The sequence below is a fragment of the Garra rufa genome, chromosome 11, assembly GCF_049309525.1.
Source record: "Garra rufa chromosome 11, GarRuf1.0, whole genome shotgun sequence".
NCBI classification, from domain to species: domain Eukaryota; kingdom Metazoa; phylum Chordata; class Actinopteri; order Cypriniformes; family Cyprinidae; genus Garra; species Garra rufa.
The window spans coordinates 19331614-19343535 of NC_133371.1; the positions used below are offsets into that span (position 1 = coordinate 19331614).

Sequence of the window (11922 nt, forward strand, 5' to 3'; positions counted from 1 at the left end):
GTTCAAGAGATAATCTTTAATTATTTTGCGTGGCACCAGCCAGTGGATTATACTTTTTTTATTGTCCATGGTTTCAGAATTTGTTGTGGGTTTTTGGGATGGCCTGGATGAGTATGAGATTTCCCGGCCTGAAATTTTGTCCCAGTCCGCCCCTGCATGTATCTGACACCTTTTTCAACCCCAATTTGATTAATAGGTCAGAAATCTCATTGGGTTTACATTGTTTAAAAATGTTTAGATGCCAATGTCAAAAACATGACAAGGTCTCTGAATTCAGAGACAACACACACAGGTGCCTTACAAATGGTACAAGCAAAACAGTCGTTTTCCCTTACTTCAAGCACACTGAGGCCAGCACTAGAGGTCCATAAATAAAAACACACAAAATGGCAGAGTCATTAGGTTAATCAGTGCTGAACTACTGCAGCCACACTGTTTCTCATTATCTTGTTAGTGATGGCTGCTTTTAGCTGCATCCTGGAATATTTTGATTGGATGTAGATGTGGTTGCTCTGACTTCATGGATGTTAAGTGCAGTTAATGATACTCGCATGTCTCCCTTGTGTGTGAGATTTTTTTTTTTTCTCAAAATTATGGCACATGGCACAAAATGTGGCGAGTATGGTTGCAGGGAGACCTGCCCTTTTAAGCCGATGCAGGAAACGGATGTGATGTAGTATTTTCTATTTTGTATGACTTTTTGATTTAAGCAGGCTTATGTCTGTTTTAAAGGTTTCTATGTCTATAATATTGGGCATAGATGCATAGAAGGCCACTAAGCATACCGCCCAATCTCAGTCGGACTCATTTGGAAAGAAATGGGGTGCCAATGAGGTGAGACTGAGGCAGGAGATATCAGCACATCTAGAGAAAGGGGATATAGACAAAGTACCCCCAGATATTGTCAGGATTGTAAAAGCCCTAAAAGGGTATCATGTGCTAGTCAGGACAGACAACATGTTTATGCAGGCTGGCGAGACAAATTCTCCTTAAAGTCAGGTTATAGTGGTAATGTTGCAACAAAAGCTATAACAAGACATGTTTTAAAATGTCTCAATTTTTTTTTTTTTTTAATTAAATGATGAACATTATTTATAAATTGGTAAATTTGTAGAAAAAGGTCTCCGCTAATGAATCATAAGGTTGTTTTTTCCAACAACGTACATTTATTCACTTCATAACTTAATTTGTGTGTCAACTCAGTCATACGCATTAAACGGCATGATATTTTAATTTGGACCACCTAATAACAGCGTGACAGCTTCAGTTATATAATAATGGTGGTCAGTAAAGGAGCTGAAGTGATTAAACATCTCTACATTTTTTTTTCCAGTTTTCACTCCATTATGAACAATTCACCAATTGCTACATTTCTTGATTTTCCACAATACTTTTTAATATTAAACATATAGAACATATGTTTTTTGATAACATAGGCATATTATCATATAGTTCTATTCATGCTTTACTATTTTAAAACAATGAACTGAAAAAAAAAAGAATAAAATCTTTATTAACAGAAACCTTCATCAGTGTTAAAAAAAAAAACTGCTGGAGCTGACAAAGGTCCAACTGAGGCCGCAATATAGCTTAAAGTTAATTTAAATATTATGTTTCATTTTATTATTAATGTGTTAAATTAAAATGATCAAAGCACAGCCTCTTGTGTTCTGTAATTACTTAGGACTCAGCACATCAAGCCTCATCGCACTGTTAAAAACAGACTGAACGGTGGCTAAAAATTTCCAACTGCTGCACGCAGACTACATCTCTCTGTTGCATGAAGCAAACCATCATGCTAATGTAAAGGTAAAGACAATTAGTGTTATAATAACGAACTTGCACGTGCCTGTATATCAGAGTCGTACTAAGGCACGCATAAGTCTGCTATAGATTCACAAACTATGCACGCTCTCAGGGCTCTGATCCCTATGGTATTTTTTTGTGAAATTTACATATATTTGCATCGTCGTCCAAATGAATGTCCTGTGAGTGTTTTATAATGGATGCTCACCGATAGAGGACAATCTTGTGAGGCTTGGTGTTTATGTGTTTGGTGTACATGAGCATCAGATGCGCTCTGACGAAGGAACTGTTCACTGATCATTGAAAAAGGTGTCAAACCGCCTTCAGATCGATGTGTTTCCAACATTTAGAATGCATTTGCTGTATTTTTTAATGGATACAAACAGTAGATATTCAGTCAGTTAAGTTCAAAGAGACAGGTTTAATGGGTGGTGTTTTGGCATTTCCCTGTTGTCCTGTTTGGTACGGCAGATTCACTTATTTAGGAAAAAGTACTCTGAAGTTGTAAAGAATGTCTGCAGTAAAGAATTCAAGAGCTTTAAATCTGTATATGTATATAAATATATTATTTTAAAAAGTTAGAATTGAACAGAGGGTGTTTCTTGAAGTTACAAAAGCGGCTAAAGTAAACATTACGGCTCATCATCCCAGACAGAGAGGGGCGGGGGAGCAGAGCTCATTTGCATTTAAAGGGACCATGCAATAAAATGAGTTGAGGTTTTGCAGTGCTGATTTTGACAAGGTAAAAGGTGTTTTTTTACACTAACATTGACAATTTTAAACCAAAGTATATTATAGACTTTTCATTGAGACTCTAAAGAATCATATGAACTTGTAAAAAAAATGGGCATCCAATGACCCCTTAAAAAAAAAAAAAAAAAGGCCACTGTTTTTGAATTTCTGTTACTTTTGGTATATTTTCACACTTAAAAAAATAATTTGGTAAACCTCCTGTACCATTGTCCCCTTGTATGCTAATTAGGGCTGTCCCCGACTATGAATTTTCATAGTCGAATCAGAATTTTCGAATCTTTCTATAGTCGACCGATAGTCGAATCATCTAGGCCTATGTGTGTGTGTGAATGGGTTGGGAGGGGCACGACACTATAGTCAGCAGGAGGGTAAAACTATTTTTATTTTATTTTACACAATGCACACAGCAACAACTTTTCATAAAGCGACCAAAACTGCCTGCCAACTGACAGACGAACTTATTTAGGTTTAAATAAAAACACCGAACGCGTCTTTTACCTCTAAATACTTTTAATAAAAGAGCAGTGTGCTGCGTTTTTTTTTATGTTGCTAAGCAACGACCAAAACAGCTGTCCTATCAGTCAAATCAAAGGATTATAGCACGAGCGCTCTAAAATCTTAGTTTTTTGCTGTTAAGTAAACTGTCATATTAACAGAAACCCTAAATAATACAGCTCCGGGTTACCCACGATAGACACCAAAGGTTTCTCCACCATTTCTTGGAGTCTCCGGACTTTTTAAGCAACGGTAAACTTTCGTTACCACAACAGAAGGCCCGCCTCTCCATTCATTCGATTGGACAATGGAAAAGAACGCGAATGACGTCGGGCGTTTTTCCGCTCAGAGTTGATTTTTTTTTCAACTTCAGGCGCTCAGAGCGCTCCTGCAAAAACGTGAGGCGCAGCAGGCGGTGAAAACGCGAGGCGCCGGGGGCGCATAAACAGAGCGCAGAACGCTCACTGCCAACAGAAAACCATTCAAAAGAGGCGCCTCCAACTGCAAAAACGCGGCCTAATCCCTGCCGTCAAGATGGTCCTCATCTCGTCATGGATCAGGGAAAGTGAAAATTAAATCTGTCACAGGGGTGGTTGGATTTATTCGCAAACACGTTAAAAATATTTATTGAACGCTTCTTTCTTTTCACTTTTGTTTTTACTGCATTATCATAATCAAAGGCTGTATATAACTTAATATAACCGTACAAAACCTGTAGTTCTGTGTGCAATTAGACATTGAGCAACCCCATATTGCCAAAATGGTATGATGCTCGTTTCACCAGCGAAGATTCGACTGTGAGATCGGTGGTCGAATCAGGCTCCACATATCGATGCATCGAATCTTCGACTATTGACTATGACAGCCCTAATGCTAATAAATAAATCTCCTGACATTTCTCTCTCAAGTGGTTCCATTGTTGTCATCATTATGATTCAGTGGGCTATATAACACTTAATTGTCAAAAATGTTTTTAACAGTTTCTCTTTAACAGTTTTGATCCAACATACTTACCTGTTGATTAAAAATTGCCTTAAACTTACACTAGATTTCTGTTTGTTTTATTTAGTAGCTTTCAGGAGGGTGTACTCATTTTTGCAACAAAACATTAACACTTTGATAAGAAAATCTTATTTTCCTGAATAATTTTAGCATGTTTCTTTGGTAACTGATCAAGCAGACTTGCTGGAACATCTCTAAAGAACCCTAACATGTCTTCTAAGTAAAGAGTAATTGCTGAAATTGTTAGGTTTCAGAGGGGTTGTAATCATTTATGCTGTGCACTGTATGTAAATAAATTCATGATACAACAATAGAATAATTCCCTATATGCAAAACATATATCACTTTATAAAGAATTAATTTATTTCTGTTTTAACACCATATCAACTATATAAAGAGTTTTGTGAGCTCTACAGAGTTGACAAAATTGAAGATTTTTGCACATTAACCATGTGTTGTACAGTGCAGCAATTTACTTTTTTCTTTAGTTGTAGCTGCAGTAATAAACAACAAAAATGCCAAGATTTATTCCACAATTATTTACATAAACTATTACACTGGGATGATTGAGTTAAAGGTGAAATAGGTGATTGTCTTCAGAAACATTTTTGAAAAAAAAAAAAAATATATATATATATATCTTTACATCCTGATAGCATTCATTAAGCTAAATGTATTAATATGTATTTATATATCCTGTGGAAGGCGCAGAACCAAGAAATGTGCGTCCAATCTAATTGTTTGGTCCGAACATTACGATAGGCTGTCGTACCTGCCATCTTAAGTGTTTGCTGCTAAACGTTTTACTTTACTTTCATCTGACCATATAAGTCAGTCCTGTTTGAATATCCACTTATGTCTAGCAAATGAATAATCTAGAGTTTGTTTTTAGAATAAGAGTGTTTTCTTTTTTTTTTTTAGGATTATTTCTTGAAACCCTTTCAAACAACATGCGTGGGTAGGTGCTGTTTGATGCATATGTTTGAGGCTTTCTGAATCTGAGACTCAACTATTTTCTGCAATTCTCCAGGTGTGATCCTCGGAGAGTCTTTGGCCACTCAAATTATCCTCCTCCTCTATCGTCCTCATAGACAATATTGTAAAAGGCTGCTAAAAAGGTAAATATAATTTATTAAGTCTGCATTGACGTTTCTGTACTGAGAAGCTTTGAAGGACTTTTATTTTGGTATGAACTTACTTAACACACAATAAACATCAGTCAAGGAGCATTAACCATCATATGTTTGTTAAATAAATGTGAGAAAAATGTTAAAAATAATATAATCTGAAACTCACCACCAGGAAACATAATGAGAGCGTTTTGCAGAAGTACATTGGATTTCTGCTTCAGCTGTTGGTTCTCCACAAGTGAAATGTCTTCCTGCTGGCTCAGATGATAGTAGGAATGAGCCACAGAAAAGGAAAAGTTTGGCAGTTGGGACAGATTTCGATGGACCTGAATAAACAGAAGCACAGAGATTGTTAAATGTGTACAGTACCACAGTGTGGAGTGTATATTATTTAGGCACCAAGCACAGCTATTTAGTAGAATAACAGACTGCTTGTTGTGTCCAGAATGTTTTTTTTTTCTCAACTGCATCTCCATGACTAAAAACATTAAATATTTATGTCAACTTTTGTTGTGACAAAGATGTTGAGGAAATACATCAGTAACTGATCAGTAACTTACAAACAGTAACTACAGTGAATAAAAGAATCTACGCAAACCTGATTAAAACAGCATCTTTTTATATCACAAAAATAGCTCCAAGATGAAATCACATTAGATCTTTTTCAAACCTTACAACCAACACATTTCAAGGTGGGTTTGATCTTAGGCTTCAACTACTTTGATGTGGAATATTCTCTGGTTAATTTCTTCCTTTAGCCCAAAAAGGTCAGATGCAAGTAAAAACACAAATAAACTGGAGAGCTGCTTTATAACAGAATTTGAAGTCGTAATTGAAATGCTATATAAATAAGCTTGACATTAGCAGGAGTGCCAAATTATGCATTGCATTTTACACCCAAAACACACCCATCACTCATCATAAGAATAGGGACAACCCTTTTAGACCATGCACCTGGCGCGGCAACCCTTTTTCCCGTCCTTAAACTAGCAAAAGTTGATTCGAACATGCCCCTAAATGCATCTGCACCATGTGCTTTAGAGTCTGCGCTTAGGTCGTTAAAATAGGGCCCACAGAGTCACAAAATAATCTGTCAAGTTCTGCCCCCAATAAAGACATAAATTTGCCTGAATTAAATAATATACAGTCATGAATGATCACATGTTGGAAATGAAAGCACTGAATTTAATTCTCTCTCCGTTGTCTATATGCTCATCGTTAGTCTCGTGAAGTCAGAGTCACATAGGCTAAAATGTAAAAAAAAAAAAAAAAAAAAAAAAGACCTGTCCCAATAAAAACTTTGCATGAAATAAATAATATATAATACATAATAATTATTTATGTACAATAATACATAAATAATACAGCTATCAATACCATCAATCAAGACATCAATAGTCTCGTGAAGTTGCGTTCATATTTGGTTGATGCTTGAAATGCTCCAGCATGGCCACCGAAAGTGACTTTTAACAAGATTAATGTTAAAAGTTTATTTACACACATCTAAATAAATGCAACTCTATAGAAATTAATTATTTATTATCTCCACTAGTGAGCGATCGTAGTTTGAGTATAGTTCTGTGTAAATGCATAGATCAACAGCACTTTTTCAGAAACTAGAACGACAAAAACATTAGTAATTCTGATACAACAGTTGAGAAATGCGGTAAAATAAAATGTATTGTTCGTTATATTTCAATATTCCACAGAAAATTATTCAATAAATTAACATTATCCAGTGAAATATTCTTCACTATTTATATTAAAAAGCTTATAAACCAACTAAAACTGTAGTTTAAAATTAATTTGATATATTGTTCTTCATTTATTTTCTCCATTTGAAAACAAAAGGCTTGTTTACTTGTTAGTGTTGCAGCTGATGCTTTTTAGAAATACAATGTTTTTATTGTTGTAATATGAAGATTAAATTTAACATGAAAGACTGCTAATTTTCAACACCTTTTTCAAGATGACTGAAAGGAGGAAAATCAAAGTGAAGTATGGACTTACTTCACTCAGTCATTTATTTACTTTATAACAGTAAATAAATAGCGGTTCTGCATATTGGTTATCGGGCACACAAACATGCAAATAATTGGTATCGCTTTTTAAAAAAATCAATATCGGTCAATCACTAAAACATGGACATGATGAGATGACTTCTTGCCGTTTTCTCACCATTTTCATTTTTGTTACAAGTTTATTTTGTTACTGAGAGGAAAGCATGCAGTAAATGCCACTCTTTTAATAGCATGAGCTTTTGTGTATTTAAAATATGTATATACTTAATATGCTATTTTATTCTCAAATAAAACTACAGCTTTCATCACCAGGCTTATTAGGACTACTAAATACAGGCCGTCACAGTTTTTGGCTAGATGCAAGTAAATCACAAGTTACATCCTTGTTGGGTACAGTGCACTCGTTGTGAATGGTTTGTTTGCCTCATGACTAGAAACCCAAAGGCGGAAGCTGCTTTGATGCTTATTGCAAATTGCCTTCCAGTTGTAATTTTTTTCCCATACTACTTATGCTGTATTTTCTGAGAGCATATGATGCTGTAATTTTGGGTGAAAAAGATTTTATTTATTATTTAGCAAAAATCCTGACCTTGGCCATTTTTATGACCATGTGTTCATAAGAGTATCACTGTATTAGTGCAACATTTTACTTTTGCTTAACTATGAAAAGCACACATGCGTATCATTTTGGGAAAGATGAACAAAATGTGGCACGAAACACAGCTCCTTCTTTTATGAAGTGAATAAGACGAACGGAGACGCAAATTAAACAAAAGTTCTTTAACCCTCAAACTCTCCTTAAGTAGGTTTTATCTTTACTTTCTTTGGAGTCAGATAGACCCCAAGGATTGAAAGTGTGATTCCGTAATGAATTATAAATTTTTAATATTATAAACTATATATCATTGTTTTCGTTTACTTCTCAACTTTACAGTTCTGCTGTGGTTTCATGGATATTTGGTACTTTTGGTAACACTTTACAATAATGTTCATTAGTTAACATTAGTTAACCACATTAGTTAACATGAACTAATAATGAACTGCACTTATACAGCATTTATTAATCTGTGTTAATGTTAATTTCAACATTTACTAATACATTATTAAAATTTTGTTAACATTAGTTAATGTAGTGTGAACTAACATGAACAAACAATGAACAACTGTATTTCCGTTAACTAATGTTAATAAAGATTAGTAAATACAGTAACAAATGTATTGCTCATGGTTAGTTCACGTTAGTTAATACATTAACTAATGTTTAATTAATGAACCTTATTGTAAAGTGTTACCGTACTTTTTTACCCATTTACTGCACAATTACTCAACTACGCCACCAAGTGGCTTATAAAAAATTATTTTTAATAAAACAAATCACCTTAATGATGGTCTAAATTTAATCTAAATTGTTTTTGGACATTGCTCTATGTGTTAGGAATACAGTACTGTATGGAAGCCCGTTTCCGCCACTGAATAAAAAAAAAATATTGCAACTTTTTTCTCAGAATTGCGAGTTATAAAGTCAGAATTGCGAGATATAAAGTCGCAATTGCGAGTTATGAAGTCAGAATTGCGAGATATAAAGTCAGAATTGCGAGATATAAAGTCGCAATTGCGAGAAAAAAGTCAGAATTCTGAGATATAAACTCGCAATTGCGAGAAAAAAGTCAGAATTCTGTCTTGTCTTGTTTAAACGACATATTATGTCATAAAAACTATGATTTTCCTGTTATAGAAAATATATGATTACATGTGAGCGAGCTAGGCGATTGTCTGAGCTGCCTTCGCCACAGTCCTGACATAAAGGAGGTTCTGTACGCTGCTAAAGTTATAGAAATACACTGTTTTAAGTATTTTAATGTAATGGTTTCAATTGTAGCAGCATGTTTATTAGAATTATTCTGTCTACAACAATTGCACTCAGACCCAGAGGATATGACTAACAGCAAATCATTTTTCGTCTTTACTGTCTGTACCATCAAGCAGTATAAATGTTTGTCTAATGTACCGCTCTGCAAATTAGTCACAATAACGTTTATTCATAATGGTTGGCTATATTTCTTGCAAATATACATATCATATAAAGCGCAACTGCACTTCTCAGGTGGACGGCGCTGGTGCGATCCCTGTGATAACAGAGGAAATAAATATAAATGTCTTCTTTATTTTATGTACTTCCACAATAACAACACAAAGTTACAAAATGCTTTCGTAAAAATACAGGGTGCGCTGTCGCACCTTATGTCTATAGACATAAACAAAACAAAATAATAATAGGCTAATCATAATACTATTATTATTATTATTATTATTATTTTTATTATAAAATCTCATTTAAGATTATCAACATTTCTGAATAATCCGCTTGGGATATTTATTTGGATGACTTAAGTTTGATGTAACTGCAAATCAAAATGCGAGCAGAAATAATTAAAGAAATATTATATAAAAATTATAATACACCTAATAATCAGCTTATTATTATTATTTCGTTTTGTTTGAGAAACGGAAAAACGAAAATTAAGCACAATTTTTCGTATTTTTGTTCGTGGGTAAAACAAATGAGCTTATTGCTTTAATATTTGTTTAACATGCATGGGCGCCCTTGATACTTAGTCTGATTATATATAAATTATATATTATTATCTTTAGCTGAATCAAGCGGCGGCATCAGGTTGTTCTTCTGGGTTAAATTCCAGGCTTTACACTGTGGAAATAGCTGCTCTGGGTGTAAGCACAATGGTACAGATTACAGGTTACAGGTAATGAACTCACACGAGAAAGACTGTACACTACCTCTTGTTGGATTTATACGAATTAAATAAACACAATTTGTTTTCTATTGTTTTATTGAAGTAGACCTTTCAAGCTGTCTATAGACATAAGTTGCGACAGCGCACCCTGTATTTTTACAAACGCATTTTGTAACGTTGTGTTGTTATTGTGGAAGTACATAAAATAAAGAAGACATTTATATTTATTTCCTCTGTTATCACAGGGATCACGCCAGTGCCGCCCACCTGAGAAGTGCAGTTGTGCTTTATATAAGATGGTACAGTGGGTACGGAAAGTATTCAGACCCCCTTAAATGTTTCACTCTTTGTTATATTGCAGCCATATGCTGAAATCATTTAAGTTCATTTCCTCATTAATGTACATACAGCACCCCATATTGACAGAAAAGCAAAGAATTGTTGATATTTTTGCAGATTTATTATAAAAGAAAAACTGAAATATCATATGGCTGAAAGCTGTTGTACGTGCAGCTGCTCCGCACTCGGTGTAGTTGTGTGTAACTACATTCATGACCAATGTCGAGAGCGCATTATTGTAGCGCGAAAGCATATTAATATCATGTGCGAGCACGAATCTCTATGAGGCGCCGTGCAAGCCATAATTCATTCTGGCACTCACACACACATATTCTCCTCTCACATACATATATTCTCCTCTCACACACACACGTATTCTCCTCTCACACACACATGTATTCTCCTCTCACACACATGTATTCTCGAGCCGATTGTGGCCGAACGCGGTACTGTCTCGACATCATTGAGAAGATAATGGGCCAGAGCTGGGTCTGTAGCGCGAAAGCATATTAATATCATGTGCGAGCACGAATCTCTCCGCTCGCACGCGGATTTCCTTTGCTCTCGCACAAAAACGGAGTCGCGCTCTCAGATAGATGTTGCTCTGCTCTCGCTTAGAGAGAGTGCGCGCACTCAAAACGTGTCTCTCATCTTGCGCAAAGTGTGTGTCCGCGCCTTCAAACGGTGTTCTGCACACTCGCAAATCTATCATGCGCTATAGATATGAAGTATTGTCGCTCCTGGATTAAACATTGTCAAAAATGTATCATTATGCATTCAAAAGTATCTTAAAACAAAGACTTTCCTTTACTTTTTATAGTTGTATTTTTATTATATTTCCTATTTTATTGTTGTATTTTCTGTGAATGCATACATGCATCTCTCTGTAATTTACTTTGTAAACACTCTTTTAAAAGGTGCTATATAAATAAAGATTTAACTAATCAGACTTCTATGACTGACTAATGAAACTACTGAAATTTAGAGCCTACACCTAATTAGAATCTAAATCTAAAATCTAATTGGCTGGGAGTAAACTGCACCTAAAATTTTTGATAATTAAAGATGGATCTTTGATTTTTTTTCCAGTTTAATAATATTTAGCAGTGTTAATCAAATGTAGCCTATAGGCTTATGCTAGGAATTGGTTGCTTGGATGATTTACATACATGTATCAGTAACCTCTGTCCAGTTGTATAATCAAGCCCCCTCAGACTTCATATAAAAGGTCAGTGTTGTGTCATTAAATCAGATACTTCAACTGAATTTTCATTGCAATAAATGTTTAAACAGTAACAATTCATATCAAATCAACATTAAATGACTAACTGATGCAAGATATAACACAACAAATGCTCTGCTAGAATCGCTGCTGTTTGGACATGTATTGGGATTTAATTCATTGTTTGTTTTCAGTTCTGAATAGTTAGATGTTTTTTTTTTTTTTTAACGAAAACACTTAACATTACCTACACATTCAAGAATCAATATATACATATACATATATATAAAAGCCAGAAGTGTTGTGTATATATACATATATACATGTATATATATATATATATATATATATATATATATATATATATATATATATATATATATATATATATATATATATAT

The 11922-nt window shown here is 34.4% G+C and overlaps 1 protein-coding gene across 1 annotated transcript in view; it reads right to left on the minus strand.

The window, feature by feature from the left end:
- The window catches only part of tcf25 (TCF25 ribosome quality control complex subunit), a 142703-nt gene that overhangs the window by 57678 nt on the left and 73103 nt on the right, over nt 1-11922 (minus strand). The window contains exon 12 of the mRNA XM_073850891.1: nt 5353-5512. Within this exon, the coding sequence (XP_073706992.1) occupies nt 5353-5512 (160 nt within the window). The remainder of the gene's footprint in view (nt 1-5352; nt 5513-11922) is intronic.